Source organism: Oryctolagus cuniculus, chromosome 1 (assembly GCF_964237555.1).
Source record: "Oryctolagus cuniculus chromosome 1, mOryCun1.1, whole genome shotgun sequence".
NCBI classification, from domain to species: domain Eukaryota; kingdom Metazoa; phylum Chordata; class Mammalia; order Lagomorpha; family Leporidae; genus Oryctolagus; species Oryctolagus cuniculus.
In genome coordinates this window covers 29,739,887-29,766,654 of record NC_091432.1, presented here as the reverse complement: position 1 = coordinate 29,766,654, position 26,768 = coordinate 29,739,887, and the positions used below count along the sequence as shown (strand labels likewise).

Here is a 26,768-nt window from a genome sequence, read left to right as displayed (position 1 = left end):
GACAGCACTGGCTAAAGGCAACAACTCAGGCAAAGGACAAAAACCACAAGAATCATGACCAGAATCGTAAAAGTGTTATTTATTTCCAATTACTCCCACTTCCTTACCCAGCAATGGTTGCATTACATTAGGCAAGGGGCCCCTGGCTTCATGAACAGAATTAGCAATCATTTCCGACTTCCTGTGCTAGACAGATGGTCCAGCAGCCTGAGGGGGCTCAGGCCCTGCTCCGTGGGATTTGCCCGGCTTCTCTGAGAGAGGAGTGAGAGGTGCTGGCATCATCCATCAGATGTGTTCTGGGGCTGGAAATGAACTAATAAGGCTTTTCAGGCAAGCTCCACAATTTGGATTTGAATTTCCCAAAAAGCCAAGCAGAGACGGCTGACAAAGCAAAAGTCCTCTCCCAGTGGCACAACAGTAATTAAGTGGCGCAGAGGAGCCTCCTAAAGATGGAGGCTTCAGCTTCAGAAAGAAGAAACAATGCCAGAACAGTGAAGGGCCTGGGCTGCTTCCTCCTGAGCCATCTATGTGTACTGGATGGCAACAAGTCCCTGTGTCTCCATCCTCCTCCTACTGTCAGCCACAGCTGCTGCTGCAAGGGCTGCCTGTGTGGTGGGTGGGGCTTCACTGCTGATCGGCACTTGGACGCAGCAGTGGGCACAAGCAGGTGCGCAGCTCACTTGCTGGCCACGGCAGAAAGCTGGTCACGAATGCGGCCCAGCCCATCTAGCATAGTGTCCAGTGTTTCCTTGCTCAGTTCCATGGTGACAGCAGAGACGGAGGGCTTGTCCCCACACAGACTGGGATCTTCTTGGATCTGCAAAGACAATGAGGCTCAAGAAGTCAAAGCTGCTTTTCTTTCCACCTCCATGTAAGTGAGCCCTGGACCGGGAGGCCTGCCCCAGTGCTGCTGGACCCCTACAGAGAGGCCCCTCGAGTAGGGGGTCCTAGCCTTTGAGTGGTTTAGCAACAGAGAGAACGAAGGAGAGGCCGCACAGGCCTGGGTCCTTTTCCATTTGCAGTTGTGCAGTGGGTGCGTTCCCAGAGAAGCCGAAGTCCAGGCTCACTCCCCTCTGTGCCACCTGACTTGTAGCAGTCAAGTGAGAAGGCATTTCCCGTGCTCACACAGGTACTTTAAACACAAGAAGTATGGGTGTGTAAGAACATCCACTGGGATACAGGAAAAGTACTATAGCCTCCAGTTATATTTATCTGTATCTTTAAAAGAACTACAGATATGAGCTTTACTGATACTTAAAACTTAGCTGCTGGAAGCATCCTTACTTCATTTTCTTACAGGTGCTGAATTCTGGGCTTCTGGTTTTAAGTAGATACAGCATTTCATTATTTAAACAACCCTGCAAAATGGATATGTGGTTTGAAAAGATTCCCCAAAAACAACAACAAAGGGAAGGCAATACCAGTGAGGCAAGGGTGCATTAAAACGACAACGAAGAACTGACATTTCTCCAACTGCTAATCAAGGTCTTCATCAGCCACACTACAGTGACAGCCTGATCACACTGGACAAGAGCTTGACTAAAGTATACCAAAACTGGGGTGGGCATTTGGTCTAGTGGTGAAGCCATCGGATGTCTGAATACCATTTCAGAATGCCTGGGTTTGAGTCCCAGTTCTGTTCAATGTACATACATCCTGGGTTGCAGCAGGTGACAGCTCAAGTACTTGGGACTCTGATACTCATGTGGGAGACCCACATTGATTTCCTGGCTCCTGGCTTTGGCTGGCACAGCCCTGACTGTTTCAGGCATATTGGGGAGTAAACCAGCACGTAGGAGCTGTCTGTCTCCCTGCCTGTCAAATAAAAATTTTAAATAAAAAATGTGTATAAAAATTATCAAGAGGGCTATTTGAAACCCAAAAAGCACACTCATATTGCTACAGCTAAAATTCTCATTATGTGTACCTGGTAATCTTTTGGTGTTAGCCAAGTTATTTTAAAAATATGCTCTGCATTTGTCTCATTGTTTTAATACTTCTCCTTTGGTTTTTTACATCTACAATGTATTAACACAGTAGTAAACATATACTTTTTGAACACTTTTTTTTTTCCTATTATAGGGTTAGAGGTCCCAAAAGTCCAATGACAAGAGTTTCAGATAGCCTATGGAAATGACAGGAGTGAGCCACTGCTTCCCCTCTAATGAGGAAGACGTCTAACGTACCTTCATCTGGAGCAGGCAGGTGGGGACGGCCATGCGGCTGATGCTATCTGAGGCGGTTTTGATGTCCACTCTCCAGTCCAGGTCAATCAGGCGTGGCAGAGAGACTGTGGAGAGGACAGCTCAAGTCAGAACTCAGGCCGCTGGTGTTTCCCAAGTGTTTGCCGTGGAATAGGTAGCTTTAGGGACTATGTACAGAGAATGCACTTGATCTCCACAGCAAGTCTCTGCGAGAGTCAGACAGCAGTCGTGGGCCTTACCCATTGCTCTGTGCCACCTACGCTGGTGCTGATTCACAGGGAGCAGCAGCTGCAGCTTCTACCCACACACCCCTGTACCCCTGTCCAGGTGTCAGCACAGAAGGAGAAGTGGACACAGGGAGAGACGTCACAGCCTGAGTTTTAGGAAATCTGTAGCACCAGCAATAATGGGTATCGGTTCTACCACTTATCTAATCTCTAAGCTTCGGTTTTCTTATCAGGAAAATGAAGATAATCTCAGCTTAGGCCACAGGTTTGTTGGGAGGACTGAGTTAACACAGATAAAGTCCTTTAGCAATGTGACCAGCTCAGTCAGAAAGAACAATGACCATTCATTACACACATATTTTTAGTCAATCTTTCAAAGTGATTTCAATTACTGTTCATTTCTTTTCCAAATTCAAACATAATTAAGTACTTCACATTTTGCTTTGAACGTTTCTGTATTTTTTTTTTTTAACAACATGGCTTCTGTAATGTTTAGAATCAGAAAAAAAGTCAAAAAAAGAAAAAAAAAACCACAACACATAGAGCTTGGTTTCACTTGCTTTGGGATTAGAATGCTTCCCTTTGATTTTTGGTTAATCTTCCCAGCCACCTGGCAGATTCAGAGCTGGGTCCGGGAAAGAAGGAGGGAGGGGCATATTTCTTGGTACTCACTCTGATTTGCTTGGGCTTCAGTTCTCCACGTGGATCTGTTTAAGAGGGAAAAGTAAGGAAAAAATAGTGGAAAAAGGATGAGATTGAGTCCAATAATGAGAGAGGCCCTTGAACCTGGGCCTCTGCCTATTTTTTTTTTTTTTTAAGATGTATTTATTTGGCAGACAGAGTTACAGGGAAAGGAGAGACAAAGAGATCTTCCACCCACTGGTTCACTCCTCAAATAGCCACAATCTGGCCCAAAGCCAGCAGCAAGGAGTTTCATCCAGGTGTCTCACATCGGTGGCAGAGGTCCAAACACTTGGGCCATCTTTCACTGTTTTCCTGGACACATTAGCAGAGAGCTGGATCAGAAGTAGAACAGCTGGGACATGAACTGGCACTCATAAGGGATGCCAGTGTGGCAGGCAGTGGCTTAATCCACTGTGCCACAATACAGCTCCCAGGGCTTCTGCCTTTCTGAATCTTGTCACCACCTCCTAACAGAAGAAGACCACAGAGACCGCGTCTCCAAGAAACAGTCTTTTGTTTATTTGTTTCACAAAGCCCAGTGACGCTAAGGCCATAACTGCTATTAGTTTTTATAGTTTCGGAAAAAAAGAAGAAAAGACCGAATACACTGAAACCTTATTGTGCTACTGTGCTTACAGACAAAACAGAGAAAAGGTCAACTTATCCTCTCTTTATTGAGCGCTGACTACCCTGAGTATTACCTTCTGTACAAAAACGCATCCAGACAAACATGCCTGATGCTACAGCACATCGCATCGCAGTGAGACATCAAGTAGCATCAGAACACAATGGGGTCCTGTATACAGAAGTTCTTAAACAACAAAACCCTTGGTAAAAAGGCCTCTGCAGGCCTTGCTATTGAACAAAAGGTCTGCTCAAGCCTTCTGCTAACCAATGGTTAATTGAGTCTACCTACATTATAAGTGTTTAAAAGGATCTGCCCAGCCAAGATGACACACAGAAAATTCACAAAAGAAATAAAAATAATCAATGAATACATGAAAGAGATATTCAACATCACCAGCAGCACAGAAACGTACATTGAAATGAGGTATCATTTGTCATTCGTGGGAGTGGAAAAAAATGCAAGAAAAAATCTCCTGGGTGAAGGCATGGGGAGAGGGACACACGTGTGTCCTACTGGCAGAAGAGAGTTGGTGGACCTTTCTGAGGTCATGTGCTCATTGTGGAAATAATGAAGCACGTGAGCAAAGTTTCCACTGGAAACTGTTCACTGGTGTGAAAAACTGCCCATACCCCAATACTACTGAGGAATTTTTATATTAAATTATATGTAACTTTATCAGATAGTAGACTGCATTTTATATTTAACAATTAAAAATGAGACTTCAGGTAAATAACTATTGACCTGAAATGTCATTAATGTTAACACTGTGGGTGCTGTGAGTGTTGCAGTGGGTTAAGCCACCACCTGCAATGCTGGTATCCCATGTGGGTACCTGTCCAGGTATTAGCTGCTCTACTTCTGATCCAGCTCACTGCTAATGGCCTGGAAAAAGCAGCAGAAGGCCTGGGTGCCTGGACCGCTGCTACCCAAGTGGGCGACCAACATGAAGCTCCTGGCTCTTGGCTTTGGCCTGGCTCAGCCCTGCTGCTGTAGCCATTTGATTAGTGAACCAGCAGATGAAAGGTCTCTCTCTCTCTGTGTCTGTCTCTCTCTGTAACTCTGCCTTTCAAATAAATAAATAAATCTTTAAAAAATTAGTGTTAAGTGAAAGTAAACAAGTTATAAAATGGCATGACTCTATTTTGCTAAAAACAAAATATCAATCTCTCTATATAAGTGTAAATAACAAAAATAAGCAAGCTCCCAAAGCCCCCTATTATGGAATTAATATGGCTAACCTCTGGAAATGAGATCTTTTTGCTTATCTATGTTTTCTAATTTTTCAACAGTGAACACATTGATTACTTCTAGGGAAAAAAAGAATAAAAATATAAAAGGAACACATAAGAAATGAACACTTACACATGTTCTAGGATGATTTTGGTCAGCAGGTTTTTGAGGTTTTGGTGGAAATTTTCTGGAAAGAGAGCCAGAATGGACTCGGCAGAGGACAGGTCACGGAATGTTGCCAGCCTGGTGAGGCGGTGTAGAGCCTGGAGCAGCTGCAAGAGATGGGGCAGCCTTGCAGCGGCAGAAGTGGGTACGAGATAGGGCAGGAGCAGGCCTCTACCCTCCCTACTCCTACTGCTGCACACAGCCAAGGACACTCAACTGACCTTCACTCGGAGTGCAGAGGCCACCATAGCATTCACTGATGCCCCAGTGCCTCGACACCTCTGAGTTCACTGCAGCTTCCTGACCCAGGATGCTGCCAGCTTGCAAAAACTCTCTGCTGTGGGCAAAGCCTAACATATCTCTTTTGGGGGTAGGCATCTGGCCTAGTGGTTAAGGTGCCCGCATCCCATAATGGAATGCCAAGGTTCAATACTCACCCCCAACTCCTGACTCCAGCTTCCTGTTAATGTAGACCCTGGGAAGTAGCAGTGATGGCTCAAGTCATGGGGTTCCTGCCACCCAACTGGAAGACCTGGTCTGAGTTCCTGGTTCTTGGCTTGGGCCTGCCCAATCTCAGCCATCATGTATGTTTGGGCAATAAACCAGCAGATGGGAGCTAACTCTGTCTCTCTTCCTCTCAAATAAAAAGAGGAAAAAAATTTAAATATCCCTTTCCATCCTGCATGAGAATTTGACCTTCAGTTAACTTTCTGGTGTTGTTTCCCTGGTAACCCAAGAGAAGTGGAGAGTCAGCTGTGTTACTAGGCAACTCTGTGCTGGTCCAGTGCCTCTGGATGGAGAGGACTGCAGAAGCACCTGAGGGCCCGTAGCTTTGGGGTTCCCTGAGTGTCGGTGCACGCTGCCTGTGAGAACCTGAAGTTGTGTTTACTGAACTGTGACAACAGATATGGACCCCTGTGGAACATGGACTTGGAATCCAGGGTGGTAGGAGTCTCACGTAGTTGCCCTTACACTGTCACCTGGGAACGCAAAGAGATCCGACAGCTCCTGGCTGGCTGTGTGAACTCCTGATGTGGAGTCCTGCCTGACCCTGCCCTGCTGTGTCACCAGCATGTCCTTCTCAGGGAGTCTGCAGCTAGTGAGGCTTACGGTTGATTTGTAAATACAGTAATGCTTGGCTGAACCTAAGAAAACTCTCCAGAGGTAACTGTTTCTCAGCTTTAGGGCTTTTTCTGATGCCATTGAAATCTGTCTCACTATAGGTGGACACAACTTGAGCAGGGGTGGCTGTTGGTGGCTGTTGGAATGCCCTGGCCTCTGCCCTCCCAGGAACAGTTCTGAGTTGTGCTCAACTTGGTTTATCCCTGGATCCCAAGCCCAAGCCCCAGCTGCCCACAGCAGTTGCTACTCATCAACATACTCTTTTACTGCTTTGCCTCCCATCCCCGCTTGATTATCCCCATGCTCCTCTGTGCTTTCCAGAACCACCTCCCATATAACTACCTGCAACCAAATCCTCGCCTCAGGGTCTAGTTTTGGAAGAGCCCAATCTAAGTCTCTATCACTTCTATACGCTTGCTCCTGCCTTTTACTTCTTTTTAATCACTGATTTCAATGAGCAAAGCTCCAGGTAAAATAAAAAATAACCACCCGGGCCCATTTTGGGGAAGATGTTCCTGTTTTATAGAAATCTGCCCTTGGAAAGAAAAGGGTGCCAGTTCTAATTCAGTAAGAGTCACCTTGTTCTTCCTCCAGAAGGTGATCTTAGGTAAGCTAAGAGAAGGGGATTTTATCTGGCGCAGAGGGTTGAGCTCGGAGTTTGGAACACAAAACAACCCTTAGGGAGCCTGATCAAACCCATCCTGATCTCAATGATTAATCCTCCTCAGGCCTTGAAGATTCTGTCCAAAAGCTCCTGAAAAGTCTTCCTGGAGCTATCCAGGTGACATGTATCAGCATCAGCAGGTTATACACTGGGAAAGAAAATGAGAAAAAGGGTGGCTCATGTCCACCTTGTTTAGATATTAAGTATGAATAGAAAATGGTCAGAAGTTCTGATTCTGGGTGTAGTTCTCCCATCTATGACTCATTTATTACAAGGGGTTAAAAGATAATAGCTTTTAAGTTTACTAGCATTAAAAACCAAAAAGATCTTAAGTTTGTTATATTGTCAACACATGTTTCTGGGAGAAATTTTCCTTGAATGTAGCAATAACTGGAAAATCAAGAAAGAGACTAATAAGTTAAGTCACTTCTTTTTTTTTAACATTTTAATTTGTTAAGTAATTAATTAGAAAGAGGGAGGGAGAGAGAGCCAAAGACAGAGACAGAGACATCTCCCATCTGCTGATTCACTCCCCAAATGCCTGCAACCTCTGGGGGAGCCAGGCCAAAGCCAGGAGCCAGGTATTCAATCTGGGTTTCTCACATGGGTGACAGGAACCCAACTACTACAGCCTGATTCCCAGGCTGTACATTAGGAGCAAGCTAGAATTGAGAACAGAACTTGAACTTCAACCCATGCAATCTGATATGAGAAGTAGGCATCCCAACCAGTATTTTAACTGCTGTGTCAAACACCCATGCCCCTAAAGGTCATTTCTGACCATACTTACTTCTTTTGCCTCCTCCTGGGTCACAGACAAGCTGGAACATGTAATATCCAAGAGATTTTTTGAGCCAAGTGCCGAACTGGAAAAGCTCTCTTGACATAGCTGTCTCACAACATCTTTTGAGGAGGCCTACGGATAAATTCACAGATGGGAAAAAACAAACAAACTCAGTCTCTGAAGACACGTTTTTGAATAATACTGTTTTCTTCATTGTGTGACATCAATGAGACTTAAGATTTAAAAGTATAGGGTACCTCTGTTTCTAAATGATAAAATACATGTACTTCTCCCTATTTTTTTCTGCTAAGCACAAATAAAACCCCTAGGTGCTATACAGAGAGCAAACAAAAGATGACTATTGAAGGGGGAGGGAAGATGGCATATCTGCCAAGAATCTGTCGAGGCAGATAAGACCCAAGGAAAGACATAAATGGTGAGTTCCCCAGGTATTCTGTTTGCCTCATATATCCCAGATTTTAAGCTGAAAAAGAAGACAACCTAGAAATGCCAATGGGTATGGGGTAGGGTGGTCGTTATGGGTGCAAGGGGAATCCCAGCAAACACTTGCTCTCTTTAGGTAAAGGTCAAAGGGAAAGCCTAGTAAGACAGAAAACTTTCAGAGAATAACTGTTCCACTCTAGCCAAATATCACAGAAAGAACTCTGGCCTTGCTTCTATCCACGTCAACAAAAGCTGAGTAGGAAGCCTAGCTTGTGAGGCTGTACTGATCTGCCCCAACACCTATACAGGGGGTTGGGGGAAAGTGGTGTCAGAGAAGGCCAAGCAGGGAGCTAGTATCTTCATCCTTACTAACCAGTAACGAGCCCCATCACCCCGTGGAATTAGTGGGACCACTGAGGACAGAGCTTCTACTACCCAGTAGTAACAAGGAACATCTGCTTTCAGGTATCCTCATGAACCATGTGGGAGACCTGGACTGCTACCCCCAAATGGTAGTAATGAAGTGGCACCCCCTTTTCCTGCTGGAGTGGCATCAGAGAAGGCCAGCTAAAACATAAGACTTAAAAAAGATGCAGAATCTTAGAACATAGTATGAAAATGTCCAGGTTTCAATCAAAAATCACTCATCAAATCAAGAACCAGAGGATCTCAAGCTGAATGAAAACAGGTTAACAACACATATCAACACCATGGTAATAGATGTTAAAATTATCTGATAATTTCTATTTTTAAATTATTTTTTAAAGATTTATTTATTTATTTGAAAGGCAGAGTTTATGGGGGGTGGGGAGGGGGCGGGGAGAGATAGAGGTGGAGACAAAGAGAGATCTTCCATCTGCTGGTTCGCAAATGGCTGCAACAGCCAGAGCTAGGCTGGTCTCAAGCCAGGAGGCAGGAGCTTCATCCAGGTCTCCCATGTGGGTGCAGGGACCCAAGGACTTGGGCCATCTTCTGCTGCTTTCCCAGGCACAATAGCAGAAAGCTAGATCAGAAATGGAGCAGCCAGGACTTGAATTGGCACCCACTCCTGATGCTGCAGGCTGTGGCTTTACCTGCTACACCCCAACTCTGGCTACTACCTGACAGGTTTTAAATCAGCCCTGATAACAATGCTTTAATAATTATGAACACTTTTGAAACAACAAATATTTATCTTAAGAAATACGAGAGATAAAAAAGAGCACAATGGAAATTTTAGAACTGAAAAATAAAATGACCAAAGTAAAAAAAATCAGTAGATGGGTTCAGCACAAAAATGGAAAGGGCAGAGGAAAAAAAGAGTCAGTGAATAAAGAACAACAGAAATCACCCAATCTGAACAGAGAGAAAGTAGATCAAAAATAATTATCAGAGCCTCAGGGACTGGTGGGATTACAACAAAAGATCTGTGTCACTAGAGTCCAGGAAAGAGAGAATGAAAGGCCTCAAGGCCAAAAAAGTATTCAAAGAAATACCAGCTGGAAACTTTCTGAGTTTAGCTATTGACATACTGGTTGGTATACATTCCAAGAACTTGAGTTAACTTGAAACAGAATAAAAAAAGGAAAAAAATCCACACCAAAACACATCATAATTAAGTTCAAACAATGAAAGGCAAACAAATCTTTAAAGAAAAAAAAAAAACAACACTCTACTTATAGTAAACAATGAGAATGACAGCAGCTTTCATATTAGAAGCCATGGAGGCAAGAAAGAAGTGGCACAGTATTTTTCAAATGCTGAAAGAAAAGAACTATCAACCTACAATCACACACTTAGAAAAAAAAAATCCTTCAGGTATGAAGAGGAAACTAAGAAACTCTCAGATGAAGAACTAAGAAAATTTGTTTCAAGATCTACCCAAAAAAAATTGTTAAAGCAGAGTTCTCCAAACAGAAAACAAATCATAAAAGAAAGAATCCTGGGACATCAGGAAGAGAGACACAATAGCCAAGAAAAATATGAACAAACTAATAGTCTTTCCTTTTCCTCCTGATTTTTCTAAATTATGTAAGAAGGTTGAAGCAAAAATTATTATATTGCCTGATGTGCTAATATTATATAAATTATATATAGACTACATACAACTATATAGAGAAAATATTTGAGACAATTATATTACAAATGAGTAAAAGTAAAGAGTTAGAGAGGGAAATAATATTTCTATACTTCATCTTAACTGATAAAATGATGACACCAATAAGCTGTGATGAGTTATGTATATGTAATAAAATAACTAGAGCAATCATTAAAAGGGCTACAAAAGGAAATGCATTTTCATACTACAGATAAGTAAAACTGGAACTCTAAGAAAGTACCCAAATAACTCATGGAATGGCATCAAAAAGCAAAATATAAAAATCAAGAGAAAACAGCAAACAAAAAATAAAATGGCATGCTTAGCCTCTAACATGTCTATAATTACACTAACTATAAATGGTCTAAATAGTCCAAAAAAATAAAAAAGACAAAAATTGAAGGTAGGTGTCTAACACAATGGTTAAGATGCCACTTAGGACATCCACATCCCACATTTGAGTGCCTGGTTTTGAGTTTTAGCTCTGCTCCTGATCCCAGGTTCCTGCTAGTGGAGGGCCAGGTGATGGCTCAAGTAGTCAAGTCCCTGCCACTCATCTGGGAGATCTGAACTGAGTTCCCAGTTACTGGCTTTGACTTTGTTCAACCCCAGCTCTGTGGCATTTGGAAAGTAAACCAGCAGATGTGAGATTTATCTGTCTGGGTCTCTGCCTCTTTGCCTTTCAAATAAATAAATTAAAAAAATAAAATGTTTAAAAAGCAGAAATTGGCAAAGTGGATAAAAATTTGAACTAAATGCTATCTACAAGAAACAGCAGGGAATGGCACATAATGGGCTAAGCATCTGCTTGTGGCTTATGGGCACTGGTTGTAGTCCCAGCTGCTCCTCTTCCGGTCCAGCTTTGTGCTATGGCCTGGGAAGGCAGAAGATGCTCAAATCCTTGGGCCCCTGCACCCATGAGGGAGACCTGGAGAAGTTCCTGGCTCCTGGCTTCAGACTGGCCATCTGGGGAGTGAACCAGTGGATGGAAGGCCTTTCTCTCTATCTTTATAACTCTACCTCTAAAATAAATAAAAATCTTAAAAAAAAAAGAAATAGCAAAGAAAATTAATAGAGATAGGAAGAGATATAACAATGAAAGGTTATACCCACCAAGAAGACACCCTAAATGTAGGTACTCAGCAAGAGAACTGCATAAATATGTGAAGCAAAACCTGATATAACTGTAAGCAGAAATAGACAAAATCCATAAATACAGTTGGAGACATCAAAATCTCTCTTTCAACAATTGAACAACTAGACAGATACTCAACAAGGACAAAGAAGAACTCAGTAACACCACCAACCAATCTAATTGATACTTACGGTACACTCTACACAGTAATAGCAGAATACACACTTACCTCAAGTGTCTACTTAACAAATACCAAGATAGATCATATTGTGGACCATCAAACAATTTCAACAAAGTAAAAAGTTAACTGTGATAACAGAATGTGCTTCTGTAACCACATGGAATCAAACTAGAAAAGTAACAGGAAAATATTTCAACACTTGCAAAGTTAGATGACATTACTTCCAAATAATCTATATTTCAAAAAGGAAGTCTCAAGGAATATTTTTAAAAGTGCACTGAATGAATGGAAATGACAGAAAAACATATAAATACTTGTGGGACACAGCTGAGAAACTGTTGAGAAGGAAATTAATAACATTCAATGCATAATGTTTTCCATTATGCTGAGTGAAATAAGCCAATCCCAAAGGGACAAATACCATATGTTCTCCCTGATCGGTGACAACTAACTGAGCACCAAAAAGGAAACCTGTTAAAGTGAAATGAACACTATGAGAAACAGTGACTTGATCAGCCCTCACCCTGACTGTTGATGAGCAACTTAATATGTTATCCCTCTTAGTATTTTTTTGTTTGTTCTACTTAATACTTTTGGTTGAATACTGTAATCAATACACAATTATTCTTAAGTGCTGAAACTTAACTGAAAAGTGATCGCTGTTAAACATAAGAGTGGGAATAAGAGAGGGAAGATATGTGCCATTTGGGACATGTTCAAGCTGACTTACCTCAAACGGTAGAGTTAGAAACATACCAGGGGATTCCAATTCAATCCCATCAAAGTGGCATGTACCAATGCCATCTCACTAGTCCCAGTGATCAATTTCTGTTCACAATTGATCATAATGATAGGACTAAGAACCAAAGGGATCATATAAACAAGACTAGTGTCTGCAAATACTAGCTGATAGAATAAAAAAGGGAGAGAACGATCCAACATGGGAAGTGAGATACACAGCAGACCCATAGAATGGCAGATGTCCTAAACAGCACTCTGGCCTCAGAATCAGCCCTTAAGGCATGCGGATCTGGCTGAAAAGCCCATGAGACTATTTCAGGCATGGAAAGCCAAGACACTCGGCGGGGGGGAGGGGGACAAAAAACCTAAATGAAAGATCTCCGCGAGTGAGATCCCAGTGGAAAGAATGGGTCATCAAAGAAGGAGGTACCTTTCTCTGAAGGGAGGAGAGAACTTCCACTTTGACCATGGCCTTGTCTAAATATGATCAGAGTCAGTGAACTCAGGGGGCTTCCATAGCCTTGGCAGCTCATGACAAGAGCCTAGGGTGATTACTGATGCCATAAACAAGAGTGTCAATTTGTTAAGTCAACAACAGGAGTCACTGTGCACTTACTCCTCATGTAGGATCTCTGTCCTTAATGTGCTGTACATTGTGATTTAATGCTATAACTAGTACTCAAACAGTATTTTTCACTTTATGTTTCTGTGTGGGAGCAAACTGTTGAAATCTTTACTTAATGTATGCTAAACTGATCTTCTGTATATAAAGAGAATCGAAAATGAATCTTGATGTGAATGGAAGGGGAGAGGGAGTGGGAAAGGGGAGGGTTGCAGGTGGTAGGGACGTTATGGGGGGGAAGCCATTGTAATCCATAAGCTGTACTTTGGAAATTTATATTAATTAAATAAAAGTTAAAAAAAAATAACATTCAATGCATATATTAGAAAAAACTCAAGACTTTTCCAAGATGGCCGAACAGGGAAGGAGCTTACTGCTCTAGTCTGGGGGAAGATAATTTTAAAAAAAGTGGAGAGTGCAATCACAGGGAAGAGTTAGGAAGGAAACTCCACACAAATTAGAGGGACACTGTGGACCTACATGGAGGGTGTGAATGTACACAACTCAGGAAACCAGTAGCCAAGACACTCAGCATCAGCTATGGAGAGTGAAGTGAGACCAGATTACAGCAGCCCAAGCCACTGGCAATAAAGCTGTGGAAAGACCCTGGCATGAGTCTGGCTTGGAGCCCTGTGGGAGACAATGTACCCGCCAACCTAAAGGGGGAAAAAGTGGGGGAGGGGTCACGTTTCTTGCTCCCCGACCTCCCACGTCGACATCCTATAACTAGCCAAGAGACAGCAGGTGCCACTTTGGACATATGTAACAGCTGCACCAGTTCATGTCCGCATACCCAGCAACCAGCCAAGAGGAGGTGCTTAAGTCTGGCTCGGAGAATTGGGAGCTGCGTGCTCATGACTGTGGGAGCCTTGTGTGCCAGGACTGTGAAAACACTGTTGGCTGCATGGGAGAGCACAGGGTATGGTTGGAACTTTGGGCAGTCACTGTGGGTGACTCCACATACTCGGGGCTCTCTGATTCCCTGGTGAGGGTCATTGTTGTGGGATCTGTGCTCAGACCGAGGACTGCACGGATTGTTTGTGTGGTTCTTGTGGCAGCATGTACGAATATTGTACCCACTGGGGCTAGTGCCCAGGCATTGGCCTCCTTGGAGGAGGTGAGCATGAGACTATGCCAATAAAGCTGAACAAACCTCCCCTCTAATAAAGAGAGAGAGAGAGAGTAAGAGAGAGTAAGAGAGAGATTGATTTACCACATCCAACTTGGGTGTCCCCTCACCCTGGAGCACTGAACAGGGCTCCCTGACCATACCTCTGGGTATTCACTGAAAGAGCAGACACTCTACTAAGCCACAGAGGAATAGTCCAAAGATAAAAGCCAACACATGGAAAAAAAAATCAGTATCTCCATAAATGCCTAATAACAAATGCAGCAACTCAAGAAACAAGAATAAGGAAGACAACATGCAACCCCAAAGGAACACAACACTTCAATACTAGAATGTGAAGATGAAGAGATTGAAGAAATGCCAGAAACAGAATGCAAAAAATTGATCTTAGGATCACTTAGAAGTAATCAGAAGCAAATCCATAAACTAAAGAAATCCGTACATGACATGAAAGAAAATTTCTACTGTGGAATTGAGATTTTTAAAGATTTTAAAGTTAACTGAAAATAGATCTTAGTAAAAAATTAGAATGGGAATAGGAGAGGGAGGAGGAAGAGGATAGGACTGGAGGTACGATGTGAAGAATCATTATGTTCTTATAGCTGTACTTATGACATGTACAAAGTTTGTATTCCTTAAATAAAAGGTTTTATATTAAAAAAAAGATTTAAATAAAGGTTTCTGGGGAAAGAAAAGAAAAGACCAAATCAGTAATCTAAGCTTCTACCTTAAGAACTTAGAAAAACAAAGAGCATAATAAAACTAAAGAAGCCAGAAGCAAGAAAACGACATGGACCTGAAATTGATGAAATTGAAAACAGTGAACTAGGGAAATCAATGAAACAAAGAGCTGGTTCTTTGAAAATATCAATAAAATTGGCAAACTTTTAGCAACACTGACAAAGTTAAAAAGAAAGAAGACACAAATTACCAATATCAGAAATGAAACAGGGGATTTCACTATAGACCTATCAAAAGGGTAGTAAGAAAAACCCTAAGAAAAGGTCTATACACATAAATTTAACAGTTTAAGCAACATGCACCAATTACTCAAAAGACACAAACAACTACAACTTGCTCAATATGAAATCAATAATTTGAATAGCCCTGTAACAAGCAGGAAATTGAATTCATAATCTGAAAGCTCCAAGAGCAAATAATTTCACTAGAAAATTGTAAGGAACACTTAAACAAAGAATTAACTAATTTTACATAATCTTTTCTAGAAAACATAAGAGGAGGGAACACTTCCCAATGTTTTTTACAGCTTTATTACCCTGATACAAAAGCCAAAAGTAGTCAAACAAAAGAAAACTACAGGCCAATTTCCCTCATGAAACCAGACACAAAAAACCTTAACAAAATATTTTCAAGTAGAAATCAGGATTATATACTATACTTATTCCAAGATACAAAGTTGGTTAAATATTTGAAAATCTATGTACTCTATCAAATTAATAAGCCAATGAAAAAAAACAGCATGCTATTAGTTAACACAGAAAAACCACTAGCTAAAATTGAACATTCACTCTTGACAAAAACTCTCAGAAAAACAGGAATGCTGGAGAACTTCCTTAAATCGATAAAAGATACCTCTGGAAAAATCTATGATTAACATTATACTTCATGGTGAAAAACTGAATGCTTTGCCTTAAAATTGGGAATAAGGCAAGGACGTCTTTTCTCACTACTCTTATTCAACATAGTTTGGAAAGTTTTAGCCAGTGATATAAGGCAAGAAAATGAAATAAAAGGTATATAGTTCAGATAAAAAGAAACAAAACTATTTGGTTTTCCATTATAACATGATTGTTTATGCAGAAATTCTCAAGGAATGTACCAAAAAATTCCCTGTGAGTTCTGCAATAGTGAACAGAGAAGATAAACACAAAAATTAGAATAGGTGCTTGGTACTACTCGAGACACCTGCATCCCAAATCCAACTGCTTAGGTTCAACTCCCAATTCCATTTCTGCTAGCAATTCCAGCTTCCTGCTAATGCACACCCTAGGAGGCAGTGGTAATGGCTCAAGTACTTTGTCCATGCAAGGCCTATACTGAGTTTCTAGTTCCTGGATTCATCCTAGCCCAGCCCTGGTTGTTGCGGCCATTTGGAGAGTGAACCAGTGGATGGAAGGTGTCTCACTTGTCTCTCTTTTTTCTCTCTTACAAATAAATAAATACATAAATCTTATTAAAAATACAAATAGCCATTAAATTTCTATATACAGATGCTCCTCAATTTATAATAGGGTTACATCCTGATAAATGCATCATACATTGAAAAACTCATGGGTTGAAAATGCATTTAATAGACCTAATTTGCCTTACACCATAGCTTAGCAACACAGTGTATGGTAGAATTGTTTACCCTCCAGATCACATGGCTGACAGGGAGTTGTAGCCTGCTGAACTGCCCAGCACCATGAAAAGCATCATACTGCACACGGTAATCCAGGAAAAGACAAAAACTCAAAATTCAAAAAACACTTTCTACCAAACATTTTGTACCAACAAAAAGTCAAAAAATCTTAAACCATTGTTTAATAGTCAGGAACCATCTGTACTAACAATAAACAGGTAGACACTGGAATTAAAAATATAATTTGTAATTGTTAATAAAATAAACACACTACAGAGGAAAGAAATCAAAGGTCTAAATAAGTGTGAAGACATATCATGTTCATGGACTAGAAGATTCAACTTTCTAAAGACATCTGTTCTCCCCAGTTGATATATATGTAGGTTTATTACAATTCCATTAAAACTTCAGCAAGTTTTAAGAAAGATATATAGGGCTGGTTCCGTGGCATAGTGTGCTAAGCCTCCACCTGCAGCGTCAGAATCCCATATGGGTGCCAGTTCAAATCCTGGCTGCTCCTCTTCTGATCCAGCTCTCTGCTATGGCCTGGGAAAGCAGTAGAAGATGGCCCAAGTCCTTGGGCCCCTGCACCTGTGTGAGAGAACCAGAAGCAGCTCCTGGCTCCTGGCTTTGGATTAGCTCAGCTCCGGCTATTGTGGCCATCTGGGGAATGAACAAGTAGACAGAAGACCTTTCTCTCTGTCTCTCTGTCTGTAACTCTACCTCTCAAATAAATAAAATCTTTTAAAAAAAGACTTTCTTTTAAAAATAAATAAAAATATAAAATAATATATATATATATCCATATCACTCTGAAATTTACATGGAAAGGCAAAGGTACTAGAATAGCTAAAACAATTTTGATAAAGAAGAGTGAGGTAGGAGGAATCAGTCTGATTTCATGATTTACTAAGCAGCTCCAATAATCAAGAATGAATGGTACTGTCAGAGGGAGATACCCACAGATCAATGCAACAGAATGAAAAACTGTGAAAAAGACTCACACAAATATGCCCAGTTGATCTTGAAAAGGTAGACATAGAATTCAGCAGAGGAAAGAAAGATAACCTTTTCAACAAGTGGTACTGGAACAATTGGCTGTTCATAGGCAAGAAACAAATCAACCTGTGTCTCACACACTTTAAACAAAATTAACTCGACGCTGTGGCATAGTGGGTAAAGCTGCCGCCTGCAGTGCTGGCAACTGATATGGGCACCGGTTCAAGTCTGGGCTGCTCCATGTCCAAGCCAGTTCCCTACTAATGTGCCTGGGAAAGCAGGAGAAGATGGTCCAAGTACTTGGGCCCCTACACATGTGGGAGACTAGGAAGATGTGCCTGGCTCCTGTCTTCAGATCCTGGCCCAGCTCTAGCCGGTGAGTTGGGGAGTGAACCAGCAGATGGAAGACCTCACTCTTTCTGTCTCTCTGCCTCTCTGTAACTCTGCCTTTCAAATAAATAAATCTTTAAAACAAATAAAATAAAAATGTTAGTGATAACACCAAATACTGGTGAGGATGCGGAGACATGAGCCACTCATACACAGCTACTGGAAATGTAAAGTGGTACAGATATTCTGGAAAACAGAACCACTGAAACACACAATGTGGATGAATCTCCAGAAAATTAGGCTGAGTGAAAAAAGTCAATATCCAAAGGATATATACTTTATGATTCCATATCCTTTTTTAAAATAAAAATTATTTTACTTATTTGAAAGGCAGCATAATAGAGAGAGAGAGAGAGAGAGAGAGAGAGGCAGAGACAGAGACAGAGAGAGTTCACTTCCCAAACTGGTTTCAATAGCAAGCGCTGGGCCAGGCAGAATCCAGGAGCCTGGAACTCCATCCAGATCTCTCAGGTAGGTGGCAGGGGCCCAATTACTTGGATCACCTTCCACTGCCTTACCAGGCACATTAGCAGGGAGTTGGACTGGAAATGAAGCAGTAAGGACTTGAAACAGCACTCAGATATAGGATGCCAGGTCATAGTCCACTGTGCCACAATGCCAGCCCCCATTTTCCCTTAAACAAAGATTTATTTTTTATTTGAAAGTCAGAGTGACAGAGAGAAAGACAGAGGGGTAGACAGAGACAGAGAGGCAGAAACAGACCATTTCTATAATATTCTTGAAATGACAAAATTACAGAAATGAAGACTGTCATGGGCTAAGAAAAGTGTGGAGGCACAGTGAAAGTGGGTTTAGCTAAAATAGGGTGGTATGAGATCTTATGGTGATGGAAATTTTGACTGTATCAATGTTAATACCCTCACTAGGACATTGTATTAAATTTTCCTGGACATTACCAATAGAGAATATGGTCAATAGGATTGCTCTGCATTCCTGTAACTGCATGTGAATCTCTATTTCAAACAAGTTCAAGCCATTTTTTAAAAAGAAAAACATACAACAATACTTGTAGCAATGAAAATGAATGAATGAATTATTGTGAGCAAAAGAACCCAGACACACATCCAAAATTATAAGCTATAGTATTCCATTTATGTGAAGTTCAAACATAGGCAACATTAAACTGATTTCGTTAGAAGCAAACATATAAGGGTAAGTAATAGAAGGGGAATAGGGGAAATTATGGGGTATTGGTAATATACATACATACATTTGACTGATTATTGATTGATTGATTGAAAGGCAGAGATGGGGACAGGAACATCTTTTATTCACTGGTTACTCCCCAAACAGTTATAACAGTTGGGACTAAATCAGGCCAAAGCCAGGAACCTGGAACTTAATCTGGGTCCCCCATATGGATGGCAAGGACACAAGTACTTGAGTCATCACTTGCTGCCTCCCACTGTATGCATTAGCAGGTGACTGGAACTGGTAGTGAAACCAGGCCTTGAACCCAGGCAATCCAATGAGAGGTGGGCATCCACATCAGTGCCTTAACTGCAGTTAACAACCCCATGTTCCAACTTTTTATCTTGGTGGTGCTTTTATAGGTACATAATAAATCATTAAGCTACACATTTTTGATTTCTGCATTTTCTGTATCTGTGCCACACATTAATTTTTTTAAAGTCCATTAAAGAAAAAAAACTGGGCTGGCGCTGTGGCGTAGCTGGTAAAGCCGCTGCCTGCAACACCAGCATCTCATATGGGTGCCAGTTCAAGTCCTGCTGGTTCACTCCCCAAATGACCACAACGACCAGAGCTGAGCTGATCCAAAGCCAGGAGCCAGAAGCTTCTTCCAGGTCTCCCACGCGGGTGCAGGGGCCCAAGGAGTTGGGCCATCTTCCACTGCTTTCCCAGGCCATAGCAGAGAGCTGGATCAGAAGAGGAGCAGCCAGGACTAGAACCATATGGGATGCCGGCGCTGCAGGCTGGGGCTTTAACCTGCTGTGCCACAGCGCCGGCCCCTCTCCTGGGTCTTACATCCTTGTGAGTACATTCTTGTGACTACAGCCAGACGCATGTCAGCTAGTGACAAGTTCTGCAAAGGAAAATAAAGCTGCCTTTTTCTGTAGGGAACATCTTAAGTTAAATAATTCCAACCCATCACTTCATGTGCCCTTTTGACATGGCAGTCTTTCAAGTGGTTGTCAGGAGAGTATTCTGGCCAAAGCAAGATCAGAAAGCCGGGGCTTCGGGGGAACAGAGAAACACACACTCACTGCACCGGAAGAGCGGACTGAACCAGCTGAGCGCAGAGGGGCGGCGGGACCAAAGAAACGCGGAACCGGTAACGCGGTCCTCGCGGTTACCACACCAAGGCACATACTTCAAAAACCAGCCCCTGAGACTAATAGTAGGGGGCATTTATACAGTGCTCGCACGTCCATTCCCTCACTCCTCCCACTTCTGTCAGGGCGCTACGGTGTTCCGTTTATAAAGAGCTCAGGGAGCCTCAACAATTTGCCCGGGGTCATACAGATTAGTACTGGCAGAGCCGTAGCTCCAAACCTGGGCCAATTCGTCCCCAATTCCAGCACGGTCTCAAATCCCAGCCTCCTCACACAGTCCCCACCCCTCCAGGTTACCTTCAACAGGCTCTGGAGCGCGGCGAAGTGCTCGGCTGTCAGCGCGGCCATCTTCCGGGGTCACGTGACCACGCTGCCCGGTCGCGTGCGCTGGCCGCCTCCGCGGGGCATGCCGGGGGCTGTAGTCCCTCGGCGTGGCGGGAGCCGTTCCTTTCTGGCGCTGTGGACATGGGCGGGACCAAGAGAGACTCGAGGCTTGGTAGCTAAACCCGGGGCCTGCCTGAGGGGCTTGGAAGACGCAGGCAGAGGATGGTTTTCCGGGTGGGGTGTGGGGGATTGGCTTGATTTGTCCACTTACAAGTCAGAGAAATTCTGGGTTTCTCTGAGTGGGCTGGCTGATTTTGGGAATGCAGCTGCAGGCTTGGCCGCCGCCTGGGAAAGTCCCCAGCCACTTGGAATTAAAGGGAGGCTGTGCATCTTGGAATTCAGAGCACCGGCAGCCCTAGTCAAAGACTGTAAAATTGCTTTCACGTGTATAACTTCCTGTCTGTGGCATAAGTAGGAGCTGGTATTATTATTATTATTAACCTTATCCAGATGGGAACCTGCAGCACTTAGGGTTTTCACGGACTTCCCCATAGTGGCGGGAGAGGGATCTGAAGAGCAAGTGAGGAAGTGTTAGGGAGGGAGGAGAGGAAGAGGGGCATGTGAAAACCATTCCCTGGCTAGGGTCTCATCGCAGCCACGGCAGCGCTGGGATGGGGCGTGGGCAATGGAAATCAATTAAATGATTTATTCAAGGAGGTAATTATAATGTATGTAACGAGTGCTGTTGAGTGGGCGCACTGGACTCTGATCTGTCAAAACGGACTGAAATGGTCAAGACCTGGTACTCGCACTGAAGCGACCAGCTTGCTCTGCCCCCACCTCTACCCAGTCCTGGCAGTTCCTTTATCCTTTAGTATTTGATTAGCTCTTCTCCCTTCTCCTCCCCTCTGCCCCCTCAACCCCCACCCCATCACCAACTTCCTTAGGAAAACCTGGCTTAAAAAACAGGTTCTGATAAATTCAAGCTAAAGGAAGACAACTTAATTGTGAAATTCCAGACATTGGCAAGCTGCAGAGGATGCTTGTTCTTCTGCCTTCTACTTCTTCCCTTCCTCCTTTCCTCCCCCTTTTTCTGTTGGGACATTGTCAAGGCCCAGGAAAACAAACCCTGGGTTGTTTAAGGATGAGCCCCTATCTGGAATACAAGGCTTTAGAACCACGTGGTCATGGAGTTCTGATTCCAGCGCTCTCTCCTGGCCTATCCATCTGTTCCAAGAACCCACATCGCCTGATTCTTGTTTTCCACCCAAACTTGCTGTCAGCTCTAGGTTTAAACCCTGCCCATATCCTTAGGGTAGGGTGCATTGTTTTGGGTGATGAGTAAATATTTGTTAAATAGACAACAACCAAAAATGGTTATACTAAAGTTGATTTGTGTGACTTGTGTGTGATGATATTGCCTTGTTATTTGCAGGACTGTGCCTTCTTGTCTTTAGAAGCATGGGGAGTGGGTTTTACAGGCTCCAAATGGCTCCCAATGATTCCTGCCTTCTTGTAGTTTTACCTATTAAGGGCCCTTCCCCTCTTGTACCTGTGTGTCTAATAGCAGATGACCAAAGTGATAAAGTGATGGTATATCACTTTTTTTAATAAAGATTTTATTTATTTGAGAGGTAGAGTTCCAGTGAGAGGGAGAATCACTTCTTTTTTTTTTTTTTTTTTAAGATTTATTTATTTGAGAGGTAGAGTCAGAGACAGTGAGAGGGAGAGACAGAGGGAGAGGTCTTCCATCCGCTGGTTCTTTCCCCAAATGGTTGCAACAGCCGGAGCTGCACCGATCTGAAGCCAGAAGCCTCTTCCAGGATGCCAGTGCTGCAGGTGAAGATTAACTTATTGTGCCACAGAGCCGGCCCCAGGTATATCACTTCTGAGATTTGGTTATAAAAGACTGCAGGGGCCGGCGCCACGGCTCACTAGGCTAATCCTCTGCCTTGCGGCGCCGGCACGCCAGGTTCTAGTCCCGGTCGGGGCGCCGGATTCTGTCCCGGTTGCCCCTCTTCCAGGCCAGCTCTCTGCTGTGGCCAGGGAGTGCAGTGGAGGATGGCCCAAGTGCTTGGGCCCTGCACCCCATGGGAGACCAGGATAAGTACCTGGCTCCTGGCTCCTGCCATCGGATCAGCGCGGTGCGCCAGCCGCAGCACGCCGGCCGCGGCAGCCATTGGAGGGTGAACCAACGGCAAAGGAAGACCTTTCTCTCTGTCTCTCTCACTGTCCACTCTGCCTGTCAAAGACTGCAGGAGGACTGGTGCTGTCACATAGTGTGTAAAGCTGCTGCCTGCAGTGCCAGCATTCCATATGGGTGCTGGTTCAAGTCTCGGCTGCTCCACTTCTGATCCAGCTCCCTGCTAATGTGCCTGGGAAAGCAGCAGATGATGGCCCAAGAACTTGGGCAACTGCAACCATGTGGGAGACCCTGTAGAAGCTCCTGGTTCCCAGTTTTGGGTCAGCCCCGCTCCAGCCATTACTGCTGTTTGGGGAGTGATCCAGCGGATGGAAGACCTCTCTCTCTTGCTCTGCCTCTGCCTCTCCCTCTCTCTAACGCTGCCTTTCAAATAAATAAATAAATCTTTAAAAAAATAATTAAAGACTGCAGAGACAGGGGAAAAAAGGGCTGACGCTCCTGTGCCTTACCTTGTGCACTCTCTCATCTTGTATCTCTTGCTCTGGGGAAAGCAAGCTGCTATGTTGTGAGCAGTCTTCGGCCAATGTGCTGAGAAACTGAAGCTTCAGGCCAACAGTCAGCGAGAAACCAAGACCTGCCAGCAATCTCATTACTGACCTTAGCGGCCGTTTCTCCCCTTGGCCAATATTTTTGACTGCTATAACCTAGCTATGCCACTCCTGTATTTCTGGCCTTCAAATACTGTAAAATATTTTCCATGTTTGCTCTTTTAAGTGTTCAACTTTGGGGGTACTTTGTTATACAGCATTAGTAACTAATGCATGGAAGCAATCAAGCATAGGGGCATTGGAAATAGACTTAAGTTTGAATCCCGATTCTACACCTTCTTAACTGACCTTGAACAAGTTCCAACTTTTCTTTTCCTCAGATTCCACATCTGTACAATGGAGTTGAGCAGAGTGACAGGTGCTGCCCCAGTGGGAGGAGACCCCACTTGCTTTGCTCCAGTGGGCAGCTTTGATAGGAGGGAATCTTCTGGACTCCATTCAGTGTATGGCAGCATGTGCCACCCCGCACCGTGCCATCTCGTATTGGTAAGGCTGCCCAGATAGTCAGTGTCATGTTGCATCTAAAGGTTTGTCTATGCCCTGGAGAACTTCTAGTAATTCTTAAACCATAGACAATATCGTGGGAAGGAACAGAACAGAATTTAAGAGTGCATTTTCATGATTTGGTCTCTCTGTCTGCTTGTTGTTAGGCATATTCTGATTTCTTTCCAATTCTGAGTATAGAAATCAGTGCTTACCTTGATTATTTAATGAATTTGCTGACTGCCAGGCTCCATTCTAAGCCTCTATTGATTTATTTACTTCCCATAACTTCCCTATGTTATAAATCATAATATACACATATATTTCTAAAAACACACAGGAAAGAACTATGTTTCCCATTTTAAATATGGGGCAGCTGGAACACAGGTTAAGTGACTTTTCCGTCATCACACAGATAAGTAGTACTAAGTGTAGACTCAGACTTGTGTAGTCTTGGCTCCTGAGGCTGTGCCGTTAACCACCAAACTGTACATGTCTCCTGGTGTTTTTAGGAAAAGAACACATTTTTCCTGTTTGGATGTCTGACTACCCCTTCCTCAGATGGCAAGACAAAGCTGAGAGTGTTCCTGGACAACCCAGTCAGTGGTGTGGTGAGAGAAAATGTGGTGAGTAGAAGAGGGATCTCAGGCTTTGTGGGAAGACCCAGTTCAATGTCTGGCTCCTATGTGCTCCTGACAAGCTCCTTCACCTATGCTGAACCTCAGTCTCCTCATCTGTAAGATAGGAACAACCATAAAGTACATTTTGGCCACTAGAAGGAGTTCATAGATGTCTTGTATCCAAAAGAAGGAGGCATTGTTTGTACAGGTTCTCAGTTGTAGCCATTGGCAGTCCCAAAGGTCAGGGCTTTCCTGTTATGAGCAGCCACTCAGTTTGTCCAGGGATGAAGAACTTCCTGGATGCAGGCTTGCAGGCCAGCGCTGGGACAGTTCTGGGCAAACCAGGCCAGTTGGTCACTGTAGTTTGAGCACTGAGCCTGTGAAGGAAACCATCCTTCTGGGGCACTTGTCCTGTTGTCGCCAGGGGAGCAGATGTGAACAGTGAGATATGGGCACAGAATATTTTTATTAGAAAATGTTTAGCAGTAGTAATCTTAGTTGTGGTATTTTTTGTAGTAATACCATTATTGAGATATAATTTTTATTCACATACAAGTAACCCATTTAAAGTTTACAATTCAACAGATTTTAGGATATTCACAGTTGTCTAATTATTACCAATGTCAATTTCAGAGTACCTTCATCATCCCAGAGAGAAATTGCAGACCCTACAGCTATCATCCCTAAGCGCCATCTCACACACAATTTTCCCCTCACTCCCAGCCTGGGAAACCACTAACCTACTTTATAGATTTGCCTACTCTGGACATTTCATATAAGTGAAATTGTGTGATATGTGGTTTTCTCTACTATGTCTCCCACTTAGCCCAATGATTTCTTCAAGGCTCATCCAAGTTGTAGCACATTCAAGTTTTCATTGCTTTTTTGCTGAATCATTAGTCGTTGTATGGATAGACCACATTTAGTTTTTCCATTCATCAGGTGGTAGAGACTTGGGTTGCTTCCACCTTTGGCTATTGTGAACAATGTTGCTATAAACCATCATGTGCAGGTTTTTATGTGGCTGTGTGTTTCATTTCTCTTGGGCTACATGCCCAGGAATGGGAATTTTGGATCAGATGGTAACTCTACACGGAACTTTATGAGGATTTGCCGGGTTGCTTCCCAGAGTGACCATGCCATTTTACATTCTCAACAGCAGTGTAGGAGGGTTCCAATTTCTCCACATCATCACCCAACACTGACTATTATCTTTTTGATTATAGCCATCCTAGTGGGTTTGAAGTGGTATCTCATTGTGAGCAGTCTTGTCTGGAAGTTGCATTTGCATAGCAAGCACATTTAGTCACTTAGACTACTTAGGTTCATTTGTGGTGACTGATGGAGGTTCTGGGAGCTTAACCCTTGGTCCCTCCATTAAGTTCTGGCTGCCTTCTTTATCAGAGGAGTGCCTGCAGGGGGTGGATTAGGCCAAGGAGCTAAGATCCTTTACGGAGAGTTCCCCACTTCCCCCTTCATGTCTCTGATTTCCCCTTTCCTTACCCCCATCATATGGACTGATATGAAGGTGAGTTGCAGGGAGAAGTTGCTGCTCAGTTCTTCTAAAACCTACTTTAGGTCAAGGAATCGATTGGAAGTGGCCCGATGAACTCACTGGGTTTCAGTCCAAATGGGCTACTGTGACAAAATACCATGAACTGGGTGATTTGTCAATAACAGAAATGTATTGGTCACTTGTCTAAACAAGATAAGAGTCAGAGAACTCAGAGGGCTTCCATAGCCTTGGAAACTCATGACTGGAGCATAGGGAGATTACTGATGCCATAGACAGGAGTGTCAATTTGTAAAGTCAACAATAGGAGTCACTGTGCACTTACTCCTCATGTAGGATCTCTGTCCTTAATGTGCTGTACATTGAGATTTAATGCTATAACGAGTACTCAAACAGTATATTTCACTTTGTGTTTCTATGGGGGTGCAAACTGTTGAAATCTTTACTTAATGTATACTAAACTGATCTGTAAAAAAAAAAAAAAAAAAAAAGAAATTATCAATTCCCAACTTGACTCTCACTGGGATTAAACATGACAATAGGTCTGATCTGATTTCATCATCATTTAAAAAATCATCTATTATTTTTCACTTTATGTTTCTGTGTGGGAGCAAACTGTTGAAATCTTTATTAATGTATACTAAGCTGATCTTCTGTATATTAAGAGAATCGAAAATGAATCTTGATGTGAATGGAAGGGGAGAGGGAGTGGGAAAGGGGAGGGTTGCGGGTGGGAGGGACGATATGGGGGGGAAGCCATTGTAATCCATAAGTCGTACTTTGGAAATTTATATTCATTAAATAAAAGTTAAAAAATAGAATACCTACAAAAAAAAAAAGAAATGTATTGGTCATAGTTCAGAGGTTAGAAAGTCCAACATGGAAGCACTAACCGATCCCTTGGTTGGTAAGGGCAGTTTCTTAGTTGTCTGGCAACCTCTAGCCATATTCTCACATGTCAGAAAGGAGCAAGG

At 43.0% G+C, this 26,768-nt stretch overlaps 1 protein-coding gene and 1 long non-coding RNA gene across 2 annotated transcripts; one reads left to right on the top strand and one right to left on the bottom strand.

The window, feature by feature from the left end:
* Positions 1–64: 64 nt before the first annotated feature.
* COMMD9 (COMM domain containing 9) lies at positions 65–20,526 on the bottom strand. Its single transcript, XM_008269787.4, has 6 exons — positions 20,401–20,526; positions 7,715–7,840; positions 5,106–5,245; positions 3,104–3,138; positions 2,187–2,290; positions 65–817 (listed from the first exon to the last, which is right to left on the bottom strand). Exons 1-6 carry the CDS (start codon positions 20,449–20,451, stop codon positions 677–679), a joined length of 597 nt encoding a protein of 198 aa, XP_008268009.1. The 5' UTR covers positions 20,452–20,526; the 3' UTR covers positions 65–676.
* On the top strand, positions 20,501–26,279 carry LOC127492438 (uncharacterized). Its single transcript, XR_007921905.2, has 3 exons — positions 20,501–20,599; positions 23,499–23,664; positions 24,174–26,279. It is a non-coding gene; the product is annotated as an uncharacterized lncRNA (long non-coding RNA).
* Positions 26,280–26,768: the final 489 nt, after the last annotated feature.